A 26,372-nucleotide genomic window follows, 5' to 3' on the forward strand; every position below is an offset into this window, starting at 1 on the left:
AAGTGAAGGATCTTTTTTTTTAAATGAAAATGCAAGATTGCCATTTACCGGGAGGTGGATAAATTTTGTAGGAGATGGTGAAAGGGAATGTGTTTGAAATAGGAGCTGGCCATCGACATGAAGCGTAAAAGACAGTAATTTCATTCAGTTGTGTTATGGGTCAGGTAAATTGCAACGTTGCATTTTCATTTAACATTTGGGCGGATAAAGAATGTACACTTAACCTGCTCGCCCAATAAAAAAAAAATCCTTCACTTTAGATTGAAAACATTATGTTTGGAGATGGTTTTTCCTCTTACATTTTGTTGTAACTCTGATAATAACAGAGTTATCCTATGTCAGGGGATTTTTGAGACACCCTGTAATATGTGCGCACATGCGGGGCACTCCCTCCTTCCGACTATTACGAGGGAGACTCGGAAATTAAGGTTACAAGACCGATATTTCTGGAGTTTTCCTCCGTCAAATAGAGGAATGAAGAGTGTGCGGTAATTTTAATAAACGGGGAAGGCAACTGTGCAGAGTTTCAGCCACCAGCCACCTACGGCCTTAGTTGCAAGTATTCTCTATTCCATGAATACATGTGCAGTTTGTATATAAAGGATGCCGCCTTCTATGTGTGGGGGCTAGTGCCATAAATAAGTCATCGTCCGCGATAACTTGTGGAAAACACCCCCGATAACTAAATGGCCAACCAGAACCCTCATTTCCTGCATTTGACAACCGCTCGTCAGGTCCACGTGGAGTGCTTAGTTGCCACAGTTCCAACCGCTGTCCTTTCAGTCAGTGTTTAGAAGATTGCTGTTCAACATATATAGTTTTCTTATATATATACTCTATATTATATTCGATTGTAACAAGATGTGGAGACCCTGGGAGCAAAGTTCAGCGAATGAACTTGTAAATAACATGCAGCAAGGTGATCAGACATTGCAACCCCGCACATGCGGTCAAAAGAGGGTTGGAGGGAGGAAGGGATACTGTTGTAAAATCCAGCAGGGGAAGTTCAAACAATTTGCCGAACTGCACATCTATTGATGGAATACACTTTAAATACCAATGATGTTATAAAATATAGGATCTGCCCATACGTATCTTCATCATATGAACTCAGTGAAGCCAAGAAAACAACCGAGCATCGTCTGAACCGACACGTCTGATTGGCTACTCTCGTTTCTGCCATGATTGTTGGCTCGAAACATTAGTGGCGCGGAGTGGGCAGAGTAGGTGTGGCGAAGCTGTGACGTATGGTTTCACGATTTTGTTGTATGGGCAGATCCTCTACTTTATAACATCCTTGGTAAATACAATGGTGACTCATTTGGATAACTGGTCTCGATAATAGGTCTGCTCAGTTATTCGATTTCTGTGGGCATGTAACCGCGGCTAAAATTCAACGGCAACTGGTCGAGATTTACGGAGAGACTATAATGTCTTGTAAGCATGTCGCAGAAAGGTGTCTAAAGTTTGCAGAAGGTAGAGAAAACGTCATCGACAAGAAACGCAGTGGGCAGCCGTTGAAGAAGCAGTTTCACTGTGACATTATCGACTATCCTCCCTATAGCCCGGACCTCGTTCTCAAGCGACTTTCACTTGTTCCCGCACTTGAAGGAGCACTTAGGAGACCGTCGCTTTGCTTCAGACGAGAAGGTGAAACACTTCGTGATAACGTGGCTGAAGTCGCAAGGACAGGACTTTTACCAGGAGAGAATCTTCAAACTCACTCCACGATGCGACAAGTAAGCCTTTCTGAACCGATATGGAGACTATGCCGAAAAATAACCTAATATGTGTACTATCTGTTGGCTGTATAGGTTGTATGAAATAATATATACACGCTTCACTGCAGGCTATGTAACCTTACTTTCTGATCACTCCCCGTATTTTTTTTTTTTTGTTCATCAGATTAAACATAAACATTATCTGTAATTGTACGGTTATATTGCTTATTTTTTGTAATAGTACAGCATACAGCTCATCATATACAGTATCTATGAATAATACAAGTGTCAATGTCTCTCGGCCTTGCTTAACCGTAATTTTTGTATAGGTCTACTGGTTCTTACGTTGTTATAAGGTTATTGTTACTGTAACCTATGTATACATATATCTTAAAAATAAACTTAAAAATATCAACAGCAAAGGAAATCCTAAGGGGAAAAAAAGCAACAACACCAATTACGTGATTATAACGCCCTCCAAAAATCTAAGGCTAGAACTTTTGAAAAAGGCGCACTTTCAGTTAGAGGTCTGCACGGGCCGGAATTTTCAGCCCGGGCCCGGTCCGGCCTGTGAATTTACAATGTGAGGCCCGACCCGAGTCCGAAATATGTTTTATCATCTAAGACCGAGCCCGGCTTGAGCTCGTGTTATAATCAAATGATCCCGAAATAAGCCGGAATTACAGAAATTTAATAATTAACCCAAAATTGTATTTTTTATTTCCGGCAATTAGAGGTACCGTATAATTTTGAAGTTGTGCTTTAAAAGTTCTCCAGAAAGAACAGTGCAATATATATCGTTGTACAGTATATTTACAAAGTTAGGTCCGAAAAGGCCCGAGAAATACGGTTGTATATTTAAAAATTTACGGCCTGGGCCCGAAATGATATATGATTTGTAGGCCCGATAGGGACCCGCGGGCTCGGCCCGATCCTGTCCAAACCTCTACTTTCAGTACCGTATATTTAAGTAAATACGGTAGTTTACACCTGCTAATAATATTCAGTTACTATTCACTTTCATATATAATGAACGATTACTGCTCAACCTAAAAGTCATTGCTATGCAAAAACACCACACCAATCTCGTCAATCCTTACCATATGTTGTAAGGTATAAAGCATATTTGAAGAATTACGTATGTTTCGTTTCCTTTACGGAATTAAAAAGCAATATACTATATTATTCAGACACATTTACAATAATATTAGGCAACTACTCAGCCCAGTATTTATATTGTGCGCTCCTATGCTCTAAATAATTTGCCGCCTCCGCACAAAATTTGCCGCCCCTCCCCCGCTCATCGAAAACGACTATATTAGAGTTGAATTCACAGTTTTTGAGGATCGCTGAGATGAATAGTGACAGTTTTAATAGAATTCAAGATGATACCCCAGTCCCCAGGAAGAGGACGAGATTGTAAAGTAATCGAAAACGACAAATATTAGTGTTGAATTCATATTTTTCGAGGTCGCTGAGTTTAATGGTAGCTATCAGTTTTCATGAGGTTCAAATCTTCACTCTTGCTGATGCCAAAACAGTATACAAAAAAACAACGGAAGTCTATGTTGGCTGTCAACCTGAAGGACCTATGTGCAGTCAAATCGACCTCAATAGATAGTTCTGCGCTTGGTAAGACCGATAGAGAACACTGGCGCGGTGGTAGAGCGTTAACTTCCGGTGCTTGGGGTCCCTGGTTCAATCCCAGCTCGCGCCGTGTGGACTTTGTGGTGGACAAACACCGTGCTCGTGGGTTTTCTCGGGGTTCTCACCTTTCCTCTCACTTTCTTCATTCCACCATTTCACTCATCTCTCATCATCACCGTCTCCTTTACTATAACCGTTGGACGTAAAACTTAGGTTTCATTTTTTTACGTTCGTCCGTTACTTCGCACGATAAGTGTCAGACGAAAGCAAAAGTTTAAGATCTGCTTTTTTCTAGTAGGTAGTTAGAATGATAATCTCGGTCGAGTTCATTAACGGACTAGATCCGTTAATATTTTTATGAGTGACGGTGACTTTAATCGTGGAATGTTCGTACGTTTGTCCGTTACTTCGCAGGATAACTTTTGAACGAAAGCGATTTTTTAAAAAATTGTTTCTGTTGCAATTTGTAGCTAGAGCGATTATCTCGGCTGAGTTTGTTAATGGAGTCAATACGATTTTTTCGTTGGTTAATGGAGTCAATAAGAGTTTCTCGTTGGTTAATGGAGTCAATAAGATTTTTTCGTTGGTTAATGAAGTCAATAAGAAATTTTCGTTGGTTAATGGGGTGAATAAAAAATTTTCGTTGGTTAATGGAGTCAATAAGAAATTTTCGTTGGTTAATGGAGTGAATAAGATTTTTTCGTTGGTTAATGGAATGAATAAGATTTTTCGTTGGTTAATGGAGTCAATAAGATTTCCTCGTTAGTTAATGAAGTCAATAAAATTATTTCGTCTCGTCACGTACATTTTTGCCATGTCTCGATTCTCGAAGACCCCTCTTTTTCGTCTCATATCAATTTTTTTTCTTTTCATTTTGTAAATGTATCTATAATATTTATTCCTTGATTTATTTTTTAATTTTATCTAGAAGTTATCAAAGTATGTATATATATACGCTTCACGAGAGATTCACGAAGGGTCTGATATAACAACATTTTAACAATATTTATTTTCGGAGTATATTGTATAATGACCTACGTATCTTTAAACGTTTATAAATTCTCTTCATTGTGTATGTACAATCAATTTATTCATTTATAGTAATTATATTATGAAATGTGATACTGAAACAAAGCTTGAGATCTAAGTCTTAGGTAAAGTTGTTTGTCCACGAGACTCAAGTTGAGTTAAATTGATTTTGAATTTAACGGCCCTTTCAGCAGCGAGGGACCTATTGATTAACGTGGAATCGGAACCACATGAGCTTCCGCCGGGAATCGAACCCAAAGTTGCGTATGCTAACCGCTTAGCCCCGAAGGAGCTCAGACGAGACTCGAGAAATGTCTCGTGCCCTCGTCTCGAAAGCAAGATTTTTTTAAAAAAAATATCATTTTTCTCGCCTTGCCTCGAATTTAAAAATATACTTCTTGTCTCGTTTTTGAGATGAAAATCGAGACAAGACGATAAATTTAGCATCTCATAAGCAACACTTATTTTGAGGAGGAAACTAAAACGAAGGGAAGATTACCACACAAACAAATTCGATCCGATCCTGAACAAAAAAAAAAAAAAAAAAAAAAAAATAGTCTAGTACTGAAATTTTATAGGGAAGAAAACGCTTACACTATAAATCTATTAATGTTCATGTTTTTTGTTTTAATATTCTGTAATACTCTTCTGTTCTCATGTGGAACAATTAAAGAACTAGTCATGTGGGTACTTTAATGATTGATTCCGTGTTAAACAGTTTTATATGTTTAACATCAAAGTATTCAAAGTATCTACATAACTGCTCTCGCGCATAAATTTGATTAGATTCAACTTATACTTTTTTTGTGGGGTTGCCACAATTTTCAGAGAAAAAATAGGAAGATTTGACTACTTTTAGGGGTTAAAAATGGAGATATATATGATATTCAGAAGTTATACATAACTAACTCGTATGTGGTTTCACATATTAACGTAGAGTAGTTTTAGTTGAAGGCTCAGGCAGTTCGTTAAAAATAATTACAACACGTAAAACACAAGAGAAGTATATTAGACTATAATTCCCGGTGGAAGCTCATGTGTTTCGGATCCCACGTCAAGCTGTAGGCCCTCATTTCATATAATCTTGGCACTGAAAGGAATGTGAAGCTCAAAACCAACTAAGTATATTACATAAATTTTTGTTACCTTTATAATTGTATTTTAATAAAGACTCGCTCGTGGCAAAACTATTAACATACGCGCATTTGGCGTGGAAGACCGGTGGAAGCTTATGTTCGAATCCCACGTTAAGTTGTAGGTTCACGTCTCATACAGCTTCGCTGCTGAAAGGGATACTAAACTAAAATCAAATCGAACAATCTCACATTCTTCTTTATATGCTCAAAAACCTTGCATGTCATATCGTAATTTTCAATCACTTGTCTTCTGTTTTATTAGTTCACAGAAACTTCTGTTCCTGACACCAGTATATTCTGCTTTTATTAGTTCATAGTAGCTTCTGTTCCTGACATCAGTATATTCTACTTTTATTAGTTCGCAATAGCTTTTGTTCCTGACACCAGTATATTCTGCTTTTATTAGTTCACAGTAGCTTCTGTTCCTGACATAAGTATCTTCTACTTTTAGTAGTTCACAGTAGCTTCTGTTCCTGACGCCAGTATATTCTGCTTTTATTAGTTTACAGAAACTTATGTTCCTGACACCAGTATTTTCTGCTTTTATTAGTTCACAGTAGTTTCTGTTGCTGACATCAGTATATTCTGCTTTTATTACCGTAGTTCACAGTAGCTTCTGCTCCTGATATCACTATATCACGATCGGTCGAAACTGCGATATCATCGAGACGATGTTGAGAGTGGGTTCCGTTGTTAGTAATGTGTGAGAAATCCGTTCTTCTAGTTAACTTTCTTCGCACTAACTTATACAGGGTGATTGTTTTAAAATTCACGGATTTCATTTGGGTCTAGAATTTCTAACTGAACTCCGATTTTCATGCGGTTTATGGCATATGATTGAAGAAGAATAGTAGATTTATGAGACTATGTTTACTGGTTTAAATTCATCCGGCATAATATCGATCATGCATCAAGAAAAACAGTAAATATTTGCCAGTACACCTTAAATTGGAATGAGGTTCTGGATTTTTGCAGCGGAATTGCAGAATACAAATTACATGTTAGTGAGAATACAAAGTAAGTGTTAGTGGTAACACCCATAAATCATATATCGAATAGCTATAGCCGGTTTCTTACGACAAACGACGTGACGGAGATATTTCTTGGATGACCTAAGGCACCGCACAATACCTGCCTACGTGAAAGCAATCCTGTTTCTTCCAATTTATTCACTAGCGACCATATTATGTTCCTGTCTGGGGCAGAATTTGAGACAAATTTGTTTCTAAATGCCCTTTGCGTAGCAACAATAGATTCCGTTTCCCAAAAACTTTTAACGATAAACTCATGTTACTCCATAGAGTACACTATTCTCACTGTGTCCTGATCATACCCACACAGTAGCACAGAACTGTACAGCACAATTCCCAATACAACGGCCCAGTTTCTTGTTTCTTAAATGACCTTGGCGAGGTTGACATTAAACGGAGAAAACTCAAATCTCCATACCGCACCGCACCTCATTCCTATTGTAAAGTAGACTGGTGAATTTTTGGTGTTTTTCTTGAGACGTGGCTGATATTACCCCGGATGAATTTATACAAGTAAATATAGTCTCATAAACCTTCCATCCTTCCTTGATCATTTGCCACAAACCGCATGAAAATCGGACTTTAGTTAGACACTCTAGACCCAAATGAAATCCGTGAGTTTTTTTAAAAAAATCACCCTATATAATACAAATCAATTGAAAGTGTGCAAAATGGAAGAAATGTTTTACGGAAAGAAAGTAAAAACGTTTAACTTAAAACGTTCCGGGAAAATGTAAAACATACGAGCCAAACATAAGACTAGCAACCCTAACTATTTTGGGTTCTTGAAACATTTATGTTCATACAAGAAATTTCACGTAAAAGCAGTATCTCTGAGAACACTGCCATATATTTGACGTCAATGCTCGTGCAAGAATTTTCACGTAAAAACAGTATCTCTGAGAACACTGCCATATATTTGACGTCAATGCTCGTGCAAGAATTTTCACGTAAAAACAGTATCTCTGAGAACACTGCCATATATTTGACGTCAATGCTCGTGCAAGAATTTTCACGTAAAAACAGTATCTCTGAGAACACTGCCATATATTTGACGTCAATGCTCGTGCAAGAATTTTGACGTAAAAACAGTATCTCTGAGAACACTGCCATATATTTGACGTCAATGCTCGTGCAAGAATTTTCACGTAAAAACAGTATCTTTGAGAACACTGCCATATCAGACAACATTTGTGAATAAAGAAACTAGTTTGTAATCTTGTCACCTGCACATCAAAGTGTAATATATGGGAATTAAAAAAAAAATCTACCCTCGTATGTATGCGCAATTTTCAGCTTTCTACTTCTCACCAAAACAAGCACTTCTTTTAACATAGAATTACTAAGAGACAGTCAGTTTCATTACGGATTTTGCACAGACTAGTTAAAATAATTTTCTTACCTTGGCATACTGGTTTGGTTCTTCCACGTCTGAGTTTTCTGTTGTGCGTTGATCGTATTGAAATTATGTGCTCTGAGTGCTGCGGCGACTGTTCTTCATAAAAATCTGATATTTTTAATGCCTTCTTCGTAACATGATTAGCTGAAATTATAAAACAAATATGTTATTTATAAACTACCAGTATTTTCAAGAAAGAAATATTTAATTGGAAATTTGCAGTTTTCGGATGAAAAGATTTCAATCAAAAATTTTCTTGTATACCTTATATCTGGAGAACTACACATAGTGTAGCTAAACCCAAACTATCACTTAACTCAGTATGATGTGCTTATTCCGTATTTAAAAAAAAAAAAAAAAGAAAAGAAAAGAAAACGAAAACTCGATTTAGGAGCCGTTTAACAATTTTGTGACCCCTGATCCACAATATATTAAAATCAAAGATTTTCTTGTACACTTTATGTGGAGAACTACATATAGTGTAGCCAAACCCAAACTATCACTTAACTCAGCATGATGCAGGCCGGTAGCCAGCCCAAAAATGTAGGAGGGGCTGAAGTTAGGGGAGTCCGATCCAACCACATGATAGTTCATTTGCAATACTACCGTGAAAATTTTAGGGGGGCCCGGCCCCCTAGACCCTCTTGGATACGGGCCTGGTATGATGTGCTTATTCCGTAAAAAAAAAAAAAAAAAAAAAAACGAAAACTCGATTTAGGAGCCGTATAAAAATTTTGTGGCCCCTGATCCAAAAACTCCAATATATTTAGATCAAAAATGTTCTTGTACGCCTTATCTGGAGAACTACATATAGTGTGGCCAAATCCAAACTATCACTTAACTCAGCATGATGCAGGCCGGTAGCCAGCCCAAAAATGTAGGGGGGGCTGAAGTTAGGGGAGTCCGATCCAACCACATGATAGCAATACTACCGTGAAAATTTTAGGGGGGCCCGGCCCCCTAGACCCTCTTGGATACGGGCCTGGTATGATGTGCTTATTCCGTAAAAAAAAAAAAAAAAAAAAAAAAGAACGAAAACTCGATTTAGGAGCCGTATAAAAATTTTGTGGCCCCTGATCCAAAAACTCCAATATATTTAAATCAAAAATGTTCTTGTACGCCTTATCTGGAGACCTACATATAGTGTAGCCAAACCCAAACTATCACTAACTCAGTATGACGTGCTCATTCCGTTAAAAAAAAAAAAAATGAAAATGAAAATTCGATTTAATGGTCGTTCAAACATTTTGTTGCCCCTGATCCAAAAACTAATCATTGATGAAGATCACATCATTTGATGCATTTTTTGGGATCATTTCTAAAATGTTTGTTACATTGCTTAACCTTTGGACACTTGCGTGTATATCGACGTTGCGCTCGCTTGGCGGCATTTTCACTCACTTCTTGCGTTTTTTGAAATTATTGCCACTCGATATCACGAAACACTGGAAATTCAATAAGAAAAATGTAAATTTCAAGTAAACACGTTTTCTGGGAATCTAATTCAGCGCACTGGAATCAGGGTTATATTTTTCTTAGAAGGCGGTACAAATGCCGCAGACGCAAGGACTTGAAAACTAATATAAAACGACAAGTGAAATGTGTCTCTTGCATTCGGTGTATCTCCGTGTATTGTTTGTTTGTAATTACTATTCTACTAGTTTCGCTATCTAGCAAGCTCACAGTCAACCAAGAAATAGAGAATGCCAACCATATGATAACTTAATATACGACAATTTAAGCCTAAATGCTATATATATATATAAGGGCGCCCATGTTGTGGTTTCCAAGGGGGGCAAATATAAGCGACGTTTCAAAAATAGTTTCAAATTTTTCTGTAACTAATGTAAAAATTCTATTGGATTTTCGATATTCTGAAGTAGAATTTCCTCTCGGGGGGGGGCAAGCTTCCCCTCCTTGTCCCCCCTGATGGGCGCCCTTGCATATATACGATAATGCCCGTGCTGTAATAGGTGACTATACGATAATTTCAGAACATACACTTTTTACCAGTTTTTGAATGTGCCAATAAATTATAGATGTGCATTAAATAATTATAAAACACACATACTGAGGTTTTTAACAGTCATTTCCGCTAAAATAAATCAATAACAATTTGGGAATTAATATATAAATAGCAAACGGCAACCCTGCATTCATTCCTTAAATTCAATTACGTTTACGAGAGAGTGAGAAGATTGTTGTTGTTCAGTGTAATGTTCAGTGGCGTATTTACGATTTTGTTTCGGGGGAGCTTTGGTAACTTTCGGGAGGGGGAAGGCTTTGCCTGAAAATGTGAAAATTCTGCAAGATATTTCATATACTTTACTATAGTAAGTAAGATTTCGGGGGGGCTTAACCCCGGAAGCCTCCTAAATACGTCACTGGTAATGTTAATAAGGATTTTGAAAAAAAATGATGAGAGCAGTAACCCCGATTTGGAATTCTAAACTAAAGATTACTAGACAGGTTTGTTATGTGTTAGTGCTATTATTAGTAGTATTATCCTTGTGTATACGATAGTCACGTGCATAGCGAAAACACGATAATTCTTTTATAATGAACGACCATTTTACAGACGAAAATCGATAAATTTGTAATCCGAGGTTGGCAACTCTAATGCTATTACACAGGCTATTTCAGAAGAAGCCCAAACTTACCTTTTTTCTTCGAACAGATAAAGTTACAGAAGAGGCGGCTTCATTACTGGAAATCGGGTTACCTATGTTTCGTAGTACTTATTGATCATGATTTCCAGTTTGGAAACCATTATATAAGATGCTTTCTAAAAGTACCGGAGAGGTTTGAGAAAAGCCTTCGGGTCTCATCCTAAACGAAAGGAAAATCCCAACCTACACCTCCTCGCGGGAGAAAGCGGGCAACATCTTTGGCGGCTAACGTAGGTTGGGACCGACCGACTCCCGAGACAAGGAGTCAGCTTCTACCAAGTGCCAATGGCCTTCTCGGAGGGCGGATGAGTGTTTGGAGGCCAGGGCACCTTCTTGTCCTTAGGAGGGGAAACTGTCCTAAAATGCGGATGAACCGCTAGATGGTCAACGGCATGGAGATGTGGAAAGGAAATGGGAATACTAACACATTATCTTTTTCCCAGAAGGGACGAAGGAGGATAATACATATAATGATGGTTCTTCCTGAGGTAAAAAATTCCGGAGGCAAAATAGTTCCCTGTTCGGATCTCTGGGTGGGGACTACTCCGGGAAGAATCATCAGAAGAGAAAATAATAACTTACATTTCAGCATGGGAACCTGGAACGTACGAACTCTACGACATGAGGGAAAACTTGAAAATATAAAAGTGGAAATGGACAAATGTAAAGTGGACATAGTGGGCTTGAGTGAAGTGAGATGGCCAGGGAAAGATGAGATAGTATCGGGAAATTACAGAATATACTATTCGGGTAACGATAAGGCCGAGAATGGTGTCGCGATAGCTATGAAAAACGAAGTAGCAAGAAGTGTAACCAAAGTGCTATACTAAAGTGACTGCTTGATGTTTGTAAAACTACATGCAAAACCAGTGGATATTGTGATAACACAAGTGTATATGCCAACTACCGACCATGATGATAATGAAGTAGAAGTAATGTATGATCAGATCAGTGACATATTGCATCAGGAAGGAAGAGGTAAGGTCAACGCCGTAGTAATGGGAGACTTCAACAGCATAGTAGGAGAACGAACTGCGAATAAGGTAGTTGAACCATTTGGACTAGGTAGAAGAAACGAACGAGATCAAATGCTTATCGATTTCTGCAGGCAACATGATCTGGTGCTGATGAACACGTGGTTTAAGAAAAGAAAAACCAAGCTGTACACGTGGAAAAGTCCAGGAAATAAGAAACAGTGCCAAATATATTACATTCTTGTAAACCAACGTTTCAGGAGTAGTGTACGAGACGTGAAGACACTACCAGGTGCGGACATTAATTCGGATCACAATCTTCTAGTGGCGGAAGTGCAAACCTGGTTAAAGTCGATCAAGAAAAATGGGAGGAGAAATCGAAAATGGAACTTGGAGAGACTAAGAAATATCGACGATGATGTGAAAGAAGATATTGAAGAAAATTCTGTACAATGGGCGATGTGGTTGACAATATAGAGAATAGTTGGGGAAAAGTTAAACAGATTCTACTTGACACACTCCATAATAACATTGCTAGGATGGAAAGAGCACCGAGAAAACCATGGATAACTGAAGTAATGCTTAAGAAGATGGAGGAACGCAGAAGGGCAAAAAACACGGACATCAATGAATACAGAAGGCTGAATAATGAATTGAGAAAAGAAACGGACAAAGCCAAAGAAATGTACATGGAGCAGATATGTGAAAAAATAATGCATCTTCAACAGCGCGGTAGATATGATCTGATGTATCAGAAAGCACAAGAATTAGGAAGGAAAGCTAACAAAAGTATACGAACGTTTGACATTGAAGATCAACAAGGTAATGTAACCACCGACCATCAAAGAACCCTTAGAATTTGAGAGAAACACATGAAAGATCTGTATGATCAGAAGAACCACCCCAAAGATATTGTGATCGAAGAAGAGGAAGAGGTAGATGATGATGAAAAAGGACCCAGTATATTGAAAAGTGAAGTAGTACAAGGAATCAAAGACATGCGAAGAAGAAAGGCCACTGGAGACGACGACATACCAGTAGATTTGCTCAAGGAATTAGGAGACAATGCAATGAAAGTACTGACCTCACTTAATAACAAGATCTACCTGAGTGGAGAATAGCCAAAGGATTTTCTTGATGTTACAATGATTACATTGCCCAAGAAAAATCAAGGAGAGAAGTGCAGCGATCACAGAACCATTAGCCTGATTTCCCACGCTGGAAAGATCATTGCACGCATACTGAACAGGCGGCTGAAAAGCAAGATAGATGAGAGGTTAGAAGAAGATCAACTTGGATTCCGGAAAGAAAAAGGCACCAGAGATGCTATTGGATTGATGAGAATTATATCAGAAATAATTCTTGATGTAAAGGAAGAGTTGTGTTTGTGCTTCATAGACTGACAAAAAGCTTTCGACCGAGTCAATTGGACGAAACTTCTGAAAATACTTAAAGAAATCAGAGTCAACTGGAGAGATCGACGACTCATTCAAAACCTGTACACAGGACAACGAGTGAAGTTGCGCTTGAATGAAGGAGAAACCAATAGTGTGGAGATTGGAAGAGGAGTCAGACAAGGATGTAGTTTGTCGCCCCAATTATTCAACATTTACAGTGAATGTTTAATGAAGGAAGCATTAATGGAAATTGAAGATTTAAAGATTGGAAGGCAGTTCATTAACAAGATAAGGTATGCAAATGATACGGTTATAATAGCTAAAACCGAAGAAGGACTACAGATGATTGACAAAATAGTTGAAACTGGAAAACTGTATCAAATGGAAATTAACATCGAAAAGTCGAAAGTCATGAGAATATCCCGTGGAAACACGCCCTTACAGACCAGAGTAGACCAAAGAGAATTTGAAGAGGTCGATAATTTCAAGTATCTGGGAAGTATTTTGACGAGAGACGCTTACTGCACCAAAAAGATCAGGTCAAGAATTGCCATAGCTAAAGAAGCATTCAACAAGAAAAGATCACTCTTAACTAGCAGGCTCAATATTGAACTTAAGAAGAAGTTGGTCAAATGCTAAGTTAGAGAAGAAATATTTGGAGACATTGAAATGTGATGTTGGAGGAAGATGGAGAAGATAATATTGACAGCAAGAACAACAAACGAAGATGTTTTAAAACGGATAGGAGAAAAGAAGACACTTCTAGCCACCATTCTTCGTAGAAAGGCCAATTGGATTGGACACATCTTGAGAAGAAATTGTCTTTCTCACACCGTCATAGAAGGAAAGATGGAAGGGAAGCGAGGAATAGGAAGAAGAAGAACACAGCTGATCAATGATTTGAAAAATAGAAGAAAATATTGGGGATTAAAAGAGGAAACTGAACATGGACAAAAGTGGAAGAAACATTTCCAGGCCCCAATTTAAAATTGAAAAAAAAAAATCCTCATTAGTCCCAGGACCTGCCGAAAAGCAGAATACCAAATAATAATATAATATATAAGATAGACCTCACATTTTGTTAATGGTTAGAAGCAATATGTGGTCCTATAATATTCACAGGGTATAGGTTGTTTTGTAAACATATATGATTGGCATAAAAGACATATATATCAATAGAGAAGCCATTTTTTAAATAACAATATAAAACGCATGTACTAATAATTACACATAGAGAATGTGATACTGTTTTATATTTGCATTCGCATTCTATGGCATTTTCTTGATAGCCCTTCGAGAAATCACTCCAAAGATAAATACATGGATGTAGCTATTCAGGAGGAACCAATGGGGTACTCCAGTCGCCTCCTACTTTCTCATTCCACCAATTCTTCCATTATCATTCACTTGCCTTAATTATCGTCTCCCTTAGCTGAGTTGAGTTGACTTTGAGTTTAATGTCTCTTTCAGCAGCGAGGCTATATGAGAGAGGACCTACTGATTAACGTGGAATCCGAACCACATGAACTCCTGCTGGGAATCGAACACGGGTTTCCCACCCCAAAAAGCTCGTATACTAACCGCTTAGCCACGAGGGAGCTCGATCCCTTAGCCTAACGGACATGATCGTGGGATGTTAAACTGAAAGATTTCATTATATCTATATCTATATCTATCTATCTATCTATCTATCTATATCTATCTTCTTATATATATAAAAGAGAACGTACAAAATCCTTTGTCCGCTCATCACGCTAATACGGCTGAACCAATTTCTTTCATTTTTGGGGGGTTATTAGGATTTGGACCCTAGATGGTTTTTATCATATCACTTTAATTTTTAATTACCAGTGTCTTGAGATAATTGACCATTCAAGTGTCCATAACGTACAAATCCTTTGTTATTAGTTCATCATAGGTAAAAATAAACGTATTTATATGCAACCCGCATGACCGTGTCACTCGGCGGGTTAACATAAATGACAGGCGATATACAGCGGAAAATAGCTTGAATCTTCTGTTTAAAATTTTTTAATTGATTTGCTTATTTTTACAGACACTTTTACAATATGCCAGCACCGGGATGACCGCAGCGAAGCGGGGCGGGTTAACATAAATGACAGGCGATATAATGTTAAGATTTACTGCAATCTTCTATGGTTTTTATCATATCACTTGAAAGCGAAAAAGTAAAAATTATCTAAGTAACAAAGTTTATTGCGTTCCGGGGTGACCGCAGCGAAGCGGGGTGAACGCTGCTAGTATATATATATATATATATATATATATATATATATATATATATAATTCGTCTTTAATCATAAAATGAATTTTGTGAAAGATTGTACCAGTCAATGGCACCATAAATGCTCCATACCATTTAGAAGATGTTTACATAATATTATACACATAACAACTTTACACTTTTGGAATTATATTAACATTATAGTTTATATAGTCTTGTGTATTATGATTTATATTATAATAAAGAATGTGATTTGTGTGCTGTAATGTGAAGAGCGTTAAAATAAAGTGTGAGAACAGTCAAAAGAGGTTGAAGCCTTCGTTGTAATGGCCGTCGACTTCATGCCCGAGGGGGGACCCAAGGGTATCTTAGGATGAACAAGCATCACAAAACGTAAATTATTATTATTATTATTATTATCATTATTATTATTATTATTATTATTATTATTATTATTATTATTATTATTATTATTATTGTGTGTAATTTATTTAAATATAAAGGTAACTAAGAAAATTCTGTCGATTTTTGTGGAGGTATGTGTTCAATTGGCTCTTTCAACTTGAGTTGAATGTGAATGGAGATAAGGCGAAGGTCAGTTGTTGATGTGGGTATATCCAAAATGCTACCTGGTTGTGGCAGTTCAGTTCCATCGGGAACGTGCATAAGGACAGAGTAAACACGGGACCTCCACAGAGTGTCATAAGGGCATGTATGCTGTACCAGTTCAAACTGGAGTCAAACGCTGCTGCAGCAGCGCGGAAGATATGCCAGGCCTTTGGTGAGGGTGTCATGAATACGGGAATAGTGCGGCGGTGGTTTAACAAATTTAAGGACGGTGACGAAACACTCGAAGACGCACCACTTGCCGGAAGAACAACTCAAGTACAAAATGAAGATCTTTAGGCAGCAATTGAGGCGAATAGTGGCTAGATATGTGAGGAATTGGGACTGCAATTCAATGTGAGTGGAGAAACCATTCGGCAGCACCTCAATCAACTTGGAAAACGCTACAAGTTGCGTCTATGAGTCCCACATGATTTGACTCCGGGCCAGAACGCAAAGCGAGCAGACACCTATGTTTCTTTGCTGTCTCGTCTGAGGAAGGAGAAATTCCTGGACAGGGTATTGACATGTGATGAGAAGTGGTTCCTGTACGAAGCTCCACAGCGCCATCATCATTGGTTAACATCCCATGAACCGGTTGCAAAATAGCTGAAACCGGCACTGCACCAGAAGAAGTGTTCGGTGAACTGCTCGCGGCATCGTGTATCAGGAACTGCTACCAGCTGGTCAGAGTATCAATGCAACTGTGTTCTGTCAGCAGTCGAGCCATGTTCAAGAAAAACTAAAAACTTCTGGAGCCAGCACTTCTGAATCGCAAAGGGGTCCTTCTGTTACAGGATAACGGTAAGCCCCACGTGGCAAGGATGACCCGGGACACCATTCTACGCCTTGGATGAGAAAACACTATCGCATCCGCCATATTCCCCGGAAATTCACTGTCCGATTATAACCTGTTCCATTCCTTGGACAATCACCTTCGAGGACGCCAGTTCAAATCCCTAGTAGAGGTGCAAAATGCACTTGATGCCTTCTTCGCTTCGCGGCCCACTAAGTTCTACCACGATGGAATCCATGGTCTTCCAGAATGTTAGCAGAAGGTCGTCGATGCTAATGGGGACTGTTTTATCTTCCAGGTACGTCTTAGGTGACATATCGATGTTCGAAGGTGGTGGGTGAAAAAACGACAGAATTTTCTTGGTTACCTTTATATAAATGCAAATGAGCCCGAAATAAATATCACGAATTCAAGCGCATTCTATTTCTTAAGAGGAAACTGTATTCCATTTCCTCGGGGAAAATCTTTTCTCCTTGTGAACATAAGGGAAAAGTTGTTTCTAATTTTTGATCTGAACATGTCTTGAACCTTTTCTCTTCCACTCTACGGAGACCTTTAAAACACAGTAACAAACAAGCGCATATTGTATGTATTGTTTTAGCCAAAGGACATGAACGTTTTATAAAAAAACACTTTGTATGATCTTTTAAAAACTAAATTTTGCAAAAAGAAATAAATGAAGTACAATTTTACATTGTTTGACATGGAGTTTGGGGCAATACTTATCACCATTTATGTAGCTATATTATTTTACATAAAATCATTTTGTTCGTAACATTTCATAACTGTATATTACTAATCAAGTGTTATGAAGAAAATAATTTATATATTTGAAGACTGAAGAATTACATAACATAAATGAGCATATAACGTAATTTGCTTTCTTTTTTTTTTTTTTTTTTTTTAAGCCTATTCACGTTTGAATAATAAGCAGGTCTTGAAAGCTCTTTTGATAGAAGGAGCAGGCCGCTTCTTGGATATCAACGTGAGGTGCGAAACGCAAGTTTTACATCAAAGCAGGACAAAGTGGTGTAGGATATTACTAACAAATCGTATGAGAACTGACTACTTTTTCGTGCTGAGGGAAATTAGTCCTTATGGAAACAGTGGCTAGTTGAGACGAACTGCTGTCAAAGGAAAATTATTATACAGGGTGTCTCAAAAGTCCCCTGACATAGGGTAACTGTTATTATCAAAGTTACAACAAAATGTAAGAGGGAAAACCGTCTCTGAATATGATGTTTTCAATCTAAAGTGAAGGATTTTTTTAAAATCAGACGAGCCATTTGCTGTACACTCTTTATGCGTCCAATGTTAAATGAAAATGCAATTTACCATTTACCTGGAAACACAACATAAGTGAATGAAGTGACTGTCTTCTACGCTAACGTGTCTATGGCCAGCCCCCTTTTCAAACATGCCCCCATTTACTTTATGTTATGACTCCAGAGTAATGGCAACGTTGCATTTTAATCTAACAGTGGGCTCATAAAGAGTGTACAGCCCAAACGGCCCGAAATTTTTTTTCACCTTAGATTGAAAACATCATATTTGGAGATGGTTTCCCCTCTTATATTTTGTTGTAACACGGATAATAACAGAGTTCCCCTATGTCAGGGGACTTTTGAGACACCCTGTATACTACGTTGACTACCCGCTTCGCTGGGTTGAAATAAAAACTTTTAATGTATAACTCCTAATGTCATGTGTTTGGTAAAAATAACAGTAAAAACTAAATATTACTATTGTGGGCTGAATTTGGAGTTAAACGGCATCGGAAATGTCACTCTTCATCTCAGTGACCACGAAAACTATGAACTCGACACTAATATATGTCATTTTCGATCATTTGTATATATATATATATATATATATATATATATATATATATATATATATATATATATATATATATATACTCTATATATATATCCCTCCTCCACGAAGTTGTGGAGCTGAATTTGATTTAAACGGCATCTGGAGTGTCACTGTTCCTCTCAGCGACCCCGAAAACTATGAATTCGACACTAAAATCGGTCATCTTCAGTAGATTATAAGCAAGATGTTGACTGTCAAAATTTTGATGGATGAACAATGAAGAGTATATGAGTAAATAGAGTTTGGAGGGGTGAGGTTGAGGCTAGATAAACACAGCTGTATTGTATATAATGATCTGATGCGCTATAGAGGCGGGAGGGGGGGGAATACTTCCGGTAATATAATGTAATTTGAGGTGAAAAACAACCCCAGGTGGACAAAAAATTCAATGGGAAGATGAGTATAATATGAGAGAGAGAGAGAAAGAGAACCTTTATACTTTGTGTGATTGATAATTACTGTTTAGTGAAGCATGTATGAGATGTTTTGGCTCTAAGAGAGTTCCAGGAGGGGATGGTGTATTGAAAAATTGAGTGTAATATGAGAGGGAGAGAGAGAGAGAGAGAGTGAGAGAGAGATATAGGGAGAAAGAGAACCTTTATACTTTGTGTGATTGATAATTGCTGTTTAGTGAAGCATGTATGAGATGTTTTGGCTCTAAGAGAGTTCCAATTATATATTAACCTATAGAAACACGTAATGATGCATGAAAATAGATCTTGTGTTTGCAAGACCCAAGAGAATATATATATATATATATATATATATATATATATATATATATATATATATATATATATATATGTGTTGAAAAATCATGAGAAAAAAAAAACAGACTACCCTGCATCCTGTTTACGTGAATCAGAAGGCAAATGTGAATGAACTGTTATGTGTATCTGTTCTAAGAATAAGAATCCCTCTATTATGTTGAAAAGCCCTATTGATTCTGTATATATATATATATATATATATATATATATATATATGTGTGTGTCTGTGTGTGTGTGTTGAAAAACCATGAGAAAAAAATAGACTACCCGTGTTTACATGAATGAGAGGCAAAATATGAATGAATGCATGCTATATTTTTTCTACTTTTAGAAGAGACAATTCTTTTTTTCTTTTATGCTTTTTTAATATGTTGTTGTTATTGTAAAAGTTTTGGTAACTTGACCATGGGAACCGACTTGTTGTAGCAGCTGTAGATTACCCCGCCCACAGTGCTTTAACTTGAAAAAAAAAATAAGGGAAGAGAGGTTGGGGGAATTTCCGTGTTTAAAAACGTATGGTTATGGAGAACTTCAATGTAAATTGTAATGTTGCATTTAGTTATTATTAAATTAATCTAGAAAAAAAGAGAATATGAATAAACTATATTGACGAAGCCCGGAATCGAACTAACGTATTGTAGCTGAACGGAGTGAATGTATTTTGTTTGTTATGAAGGTAAACCCATAGCGATTTTTAAATGTTGTGAGTGGAATACAAATTATATGCTAGCAAAACGAAACATGGAACCTTTATATTAGAGTTACATAAATGAAAATGAATTTTATTGTATAAGAAGTTTATCCTATGAAAAGATAAACAAACCCGAATGGATAATGACTAATCATAGATTTGTGAAACAAGAGAGATAATTAGTTTCATTAACATATGTAAGAATAGATTGCGTGAAACCTGTACGTGAACGTTTGAGGACTCCTCGGTGAAAACACAATTCCCGGGGGGAAAGGGAAGGACAAAAGGATTTGGGGAAACGGTTTGGGACCTATAAGTTAGGTAATACCCCAGGCATTTACATGGTGTGAATGAGAAAAAAAAAACCCTCTATTAGGACAACTATTATGAGAAAGATTTTACACCTTTTCGATCGAGTGTTGTCACCACCGGGAATCGAACCTGTGAATTATACACGAGTACACACAATAATGATGAGATGCATGATATGGTGGTATTATGAAAATGGGATAACCTTAAGAAAAACTAACGCATATGGATTATGTCCAGCACGAAGTTTAATTGGCGGGAGCTGGAATCGAACCAGGGACCGCTTGCACCAACGTCAAGAGCGTTAGCGATTACACTTTTTGGACCGAATGCACCACCAGGAATTGAATCAGACACCGCTCGCACCGATGTCAAGAGCGTTAACGATTACACTTTTTAGACCGAGTGCCCCACTGGGAATTGAAGCAATGACCGCTTGCACCGAAGGCAAGAGCGTTAGCGATTATGCTACGTGGTCTCAATTATGTATAGGCAACGAAAATCATGGAGTGAATGTTGTTTGTTATCGGGAATCGAAGTATGGATCTCATGCATGATAGCTAAATGTTGTATCAATGATGTAAGGTATAGAGATATTTTTTGTACAGGTTCTAAAATGAAAACTTACTTGAAAAAAAAAATCCAAGCTTGTGAACGGTTGGTATAGACAGGTGGTGTTTACAACCAACGTATCCTGTTGACCCTCCCAATAACAGATTGCAACTGTGAATTTCGTTGTTGTGAACGAAGGAAGACCTTTGTTTACTCATGTGTGCGGTAATGTATTTAGAGAAAAATTAGGTTTTCTGTTTGGTTTGACACTGGTATGGATTTAGAGGAAAAGGTATCAGATGATATTTTTTTTCTTTTATTGTGCGCAGTTGGATGGTATTTAACAATTACTGTGTTTTAAAGGAACAGGTATGCTTATTTGCAGAAGGTAAACACGATATTTTTGTACTTAATTTTGAGACGATTTTAAGAAGAAAAAAAAAAGAAGAGAAGAAGAAGAAGCTAATTTGTCCTCGAAGTTAGCGTGGTTATGTTATATATATATATATATATATATATATATATATATATATAAACAAGGTTTAAAGAAGTGGAGTATTTTACTTGTGAGTGCTGATATTTGAAGTTACCCATTTATTCGTGTGCTGCAGTTTGATAAGAAATTTTTCTCACCGTTACTTATATTTAAAGGTACGTTGATTTCTGTTTTTCCTTAATTATATATATATATATATATATATATATATATATATATATACACACATGGAAATAAAACTCTGTTTGCCTTGTTAAAATGTTTAATATTCATTTTAATAAGATGAGATTTAACTAAATTGAGAAAATGATAAATATTCATTTTAATAAGATGAGATTTAATTTATATTATCGAGAAAATTGATAAATATACATATTAGTAATATTATCGAGAAAATGTTAATTATTCATTTTAATAAGATGAGATTTAATTTATCTTTGCGAAATGATAACTTTAACCTGAGAATTATTGATAGTTGAGTTTTAAGAGGAAAAGTATTGCGTACAAAATATGAATATTAGCATCACAGTGTAACATTTTCTTTTGTTATTATTCAATATTTTTATTCAAATATAATAATAAATTGTTTCTTTTTTTTTTTAGTTTAATTTCCACGACGGACTATTTCAAGTGTTTGGGTGGACTATCATCATTGTTTCACTGAAGATTGAAAAAAGTATCAGGTAAGGAAATATTTACTCTTTCGATCAATTTATTAACACAATAAAAATAATAATATGCAGATGATCAAATCATTTAGTTGGAATGTTTGTTTCGTTTTGTTAATTTATGGACATTTGAAGATAAATATCGTTGAAACGACATATAAATTTATCAAATGTAGCAGTGGTTTGAGCAAAGGGGATACGCGAAACATGGTTTTAAAACGGAATTTAAAATTGTTTGCTTGTTTAACAACTAGTCCAAATGAAACGGGGACCTGAGTATATTGAAACTTTCTACCAAGAATTGAATTATTGGTTTACAATCATATTTATTTGACGGATGACAGCATTGCTGTTCTGATGAGATTTCAACAGAAATTGAATTATTTATTTATTTGACGGATCACAATCAAAGATTGCTCTTAGGAGTTTTCGTAGAAAACGAATTATTTATAGGCTCACACAAAGTGTTCGAGTAATTTATTACGAGAGGTTAATAAATAACGAGTATACAGAACAAACCGCAAACTTGCAATTATAACTGAGCGTAAGTTATTGTTGGATAGGGTTAGGGAAATTAGATTTCGTAAAGTATAGTGTTTGTTTTAGTAAACGAGGGAAAAGATACGATGTGGAATATGCATGTTGCGGGTGTCGATGTTCAAAGTTTAATATTGGCGATTTATTTGTCACGTACACGGAAAATTTTATAAATATTTGTCTTATTAGAATAGATATGGGATCTTAGAAACAATGGTGTTACATAGAAAGTATTTCTGTTTTCTTGAATATTACAAGAAACGAGTAGGAATGTTGTAGCAAGACATGTTTTATGGGAATTGATATATTTGTAGCAGACTAAAGAACGGTGTGAAGTTTGAAAATATATAAGCGATTAGCTTCGGGTACATACGTATATGATTGGATTTATTTTTGTATGTAATTGTGAGCGTAGTTTGGGCGCACAGCTCTTATACGTGTTATGTCAGAACTTTTAAGATGAGTAAAAACGCTAGATTAAATATATGAGAAAAGATAGGATAGGGGAACTTACTACATTTTATAAAATAATTTAAATCTGTTTAAATAAGTGGTGCGAGCTAGGATTGAACCTGGGACCCTATCCAGTAGAGCTTCATGAAATCTTTTCCAATTTTCGTTATGATATGACATATATAGATTTTTTTTTTTTAATAGTTTTAAAAAGTATGAGGAACATTAGAAAATTTATGTCCATGATATGGATTATCAGTAAAATAGTAGGGTATCGAAAAACATATACATTTGATAGCTAGAGAGAGATGTTAATGCCGAACTTTGTGAAATATAACTTGAAGAGAAATACTTTATATATATATATATATATATATATATATATATATATATATATATATATATATATATATATATATATATTTACGAAATTTTTATTAATATATGTAGAAATTAATTTTTGGTGGGGTCCATGAAAAGTTTTAAGAATTATTTTTGATTGAATGAATGAATATACATATCAGAACTTGAACAAGAGATCGTTCACAGAAAAGGCGAGAACCTTATCGAATACATTAAGTAATTTACTCAAAATACATTAATTTTGCTAAATTTCTTTGGAAGAATTGGTTCTTCTATTAACATAATGATTTAGTTAGAGTAATAAGTAATTTATTTAAACATATGACTTGAAAAGTACTATGCTGGGATATTGTCAAGTTTTAAATAGAAGTGTTGGTTAGACATACGTTTGGGTTATTTTTTGGAACATACTTTGATTTTTTTGTAAAAGCGATTTTCTACTATTGATACATATGTAGCTTAAACTATTATTATTATTATTATTATTATTATTTATATTTTTTAGTATTGAAATAAAGGGTATAGACTGACGGACACACTTAGAAGTTTTTTTGTTGGGGGAGCATTATATATATATATATATATGGAGAAATTAGATTACAGAAAAGAATAGAAATTACATCATTTTATTTTGGTTAGGATACTGAAGATTGGAGTTTTTTATCGATGGGAAATATTATTATTGTATTCTGGCTGTTAAAATCAAATTCTTATTAATGTAATTCTAATTAATCAGGTTTGACCATACAAAAAAGCAGAGAAAAGGTTCAAATCTGCATAGTCCCTAAGTGCTAGGCAACCCAATGTGCTTCAGTGCGTTGTTGTGGTATCTAATCTGAAGGAGTACATTCACTAGAAAGAAATCAATTGAATACACTATAAATAAAATGTTTATTATTATTATTACTCCAACATAAGCTTTGATATTTTTAAAATTGTTTCATTCGAGTTAGAAAAACATATACGTTTTCGTTGACGAGTGTATGAAAGACATATACGCTATTTGGTTAGGTGTGAACTAGATTTATATTACAGCATTGCTAATATATATTGTAGAAATAAACCCTGGATATATATTTTAAGTTTAGGCTATCCATGGCAATCATGAAAGCTGAAAAATTCACGAGCAAAATGATTGTTGATTTTTAGTTTAGCATCCCTTTGAACAGCGAGACGTGACCCTATGTTGAATACGTACCGTTCCCGCCAGAATGGAACACGGGTCTCCTACGCCAAAGACTACGAGCAAAATGTTTGTATACCACACGACGCTAGTGGGATTAAACTTAAACACCAGAGGTGAACGATTATGTCATTATTACTATTTGTAAAAAGTTCGCTTATAATATAAGAAAACGAAAAAAAAATGTGTTTTGATTTTTAGGCGGGATTAAATCTTAGATTATACTATTGTTGAGAATCGGATTTACTTTATTTTAATAATTGTTTAGTCATAAGGATACTTAACTTAGATTCTATAGACTTGTAAAATTTCAATTAGTAATAATTTTCTCCTTTTTTTTTCCCTATAGGATGGCCGGTTCAATCAGTACCATTGAAATGTTCGATGATATTGACTGTATTTTAATTGATATCGAAAATGAGGAAGAAGAAGAAACAACAGAAGAGAGAGAAGATACACACACAGAAAGAGGGAAAGAATTAGAAGAAAAGAAACAAGATGAAGAAGCAGAGAGGGAGAAAAGAAAACGACAAAGGGAACAACAACAAGACGAAGAATCTTTGTGGGACCTCTTCCCATTGGAAGACGAAGAGGCCAAAAGAATTATTATGAGCATGAAAAGAATCGAGGCCATGGAGCGCCTTCGATTAAAAAAACGAAGAGTTTAAAAATGTAAAACATACTCATATATATATATATATATATATATATATATATATATATATATATATATATATATATATATATATAAAGAATTAAAGTTGTATCGAGAAATTAAAAGCAAAGTGTATTTTTTTCTCCTTTTTTATTCACATTGTGATTTTTTAGCAAGAGCATTGGTATTTTGAGACATGAACTTATATTTATAATATTCACATTATTATTATTATTATTATTATTATTATTATTATTATTATTATTATTCTCTGATCATGAATCAGTTACAATGTACAATGTAAAATTAGTTTGTCTGACACAGACATTAAGAGAAAAGAAAATATTTTTATTTACAGACTCTAACAGATCTTAAAGGTAAGTAATTTTGAAAATCCTGTAATAGAATCAACAGACATACGCAGAAGAACAGGAGGACCAATTATAATGATTGAATTACATAACATATTGCCTTACAGCTAACAGAATTTGAACCGTTGAAGTCATTCCAAAATTATTATTATTATTATTATTATTATTATTATTATTATTATTATTATTATTATTATTATTATTATTATTATTATTATTGCTGTTTTGATTTGCATACATATGAAACCTAAGTCGAATTATAGGTAACTCAACACAGAGAATTGTGTGCTAATATACATTAAATGTCCAGTTAATGATATGTAAAACAAGACACAGTGATTTCGATTAGAAGCTTAATACTGAAAAATTGAATTCAGACATAAGATAGGATTATGATTTATCAACTAAAATGAATATCATTTTAAAGGCGATGAAAAATTGTAGAATTTGGATAACAAATGATCATCTTACGTAAAAGTATAATCTATTTCTTTCTTTTTAAATAAATAAATAAATAAAAAATGACTGTTATTGGAAATATCTTTTGGGATAAGTTTGAAACAGGTTTTCATGCTTATTTAATCCTTCATGTTCTTTTACAAAGAAAGAGAGAGAGCGTACGCACAAGTTGTTCTTGTCAGACTTGGTAAAATTTCCGCCATTCCCCCACTCACTTGGGTTCCAGCAAAATGAGAAAGATTTTCGTTCTGCCTATTCTCCCAGCTAACAAGAAATATATACATGTTTCAACTATGAAAGAATTCAAGAAATAGATGCAACACTGATTTCTACCTGG

General features: G+C 35.6%; 2 protein-coding genes across 2 annotated transcripts in view; one reads left to right on the top strand and one right to left on the bottom strand.

The window, feature by feature from the left end:
* Nucleotides 1–26,372, bottom strand: part of LOC145672949 (inactive pancreatic lipase-related protein 1-like) — a 112,804-nt gene that overhangs the window by 48,756 nt on the left and 37,676 nt on the right. Inside the window, exon 2 of the mRNA XM_081742199.1 lies at nucleotides 7,967–8,107. Coding sequence (XP_081598325.1) covers nucleotides 7,967–8,107 — 141 coding nt within the window. The remainder of the gene's footprint in view (nucleotides 1–7,966; nucleotides 8,108–26,372) is intronic.
* Nucleotides 21,391–25,218, top strand: LOC145672796 (uncharacterized). The gene is made up of 3 exons (XM_081741954.1): nucleotides 21,391–21,501; nucleotides 21,950–22,029; nucleotides 24,900–25,218. Exon 3 carries the CDS (start codon nucleotides 24,901–24,903, stop codon nucleotides 25,216–25,218), a length of 318 nt encoding a protein of 105 aa, XP_081598080.1. The 5' UTR covers nucleotides 21,391–21,501; nucleotides 21,950–22,029; nucleotide 24,900.

Source organism: Thermobia domestica, chromosome 16 (genome assembly GCF_964235325.1).
Source record: "Thermobia domestica chromosome 16, izTheDome1.hap1.1, whole genome shotgun sequence".
NCBI classification, from domain to species: Eukaryota; Metazoa; Arthropoda; class Insecta; order Zygentoma; family Lepismatidae; genus Thermobia; species Thermobia domestica.

Coding starts and splice junctions, on each gene's coding strand:
- LOC145672796 (XM_081741954.1), top strand. CDS start 24,901: ATGGCCGGTTCAATCAGTACCATTGAAATGTTCGATGATATTGACTGT.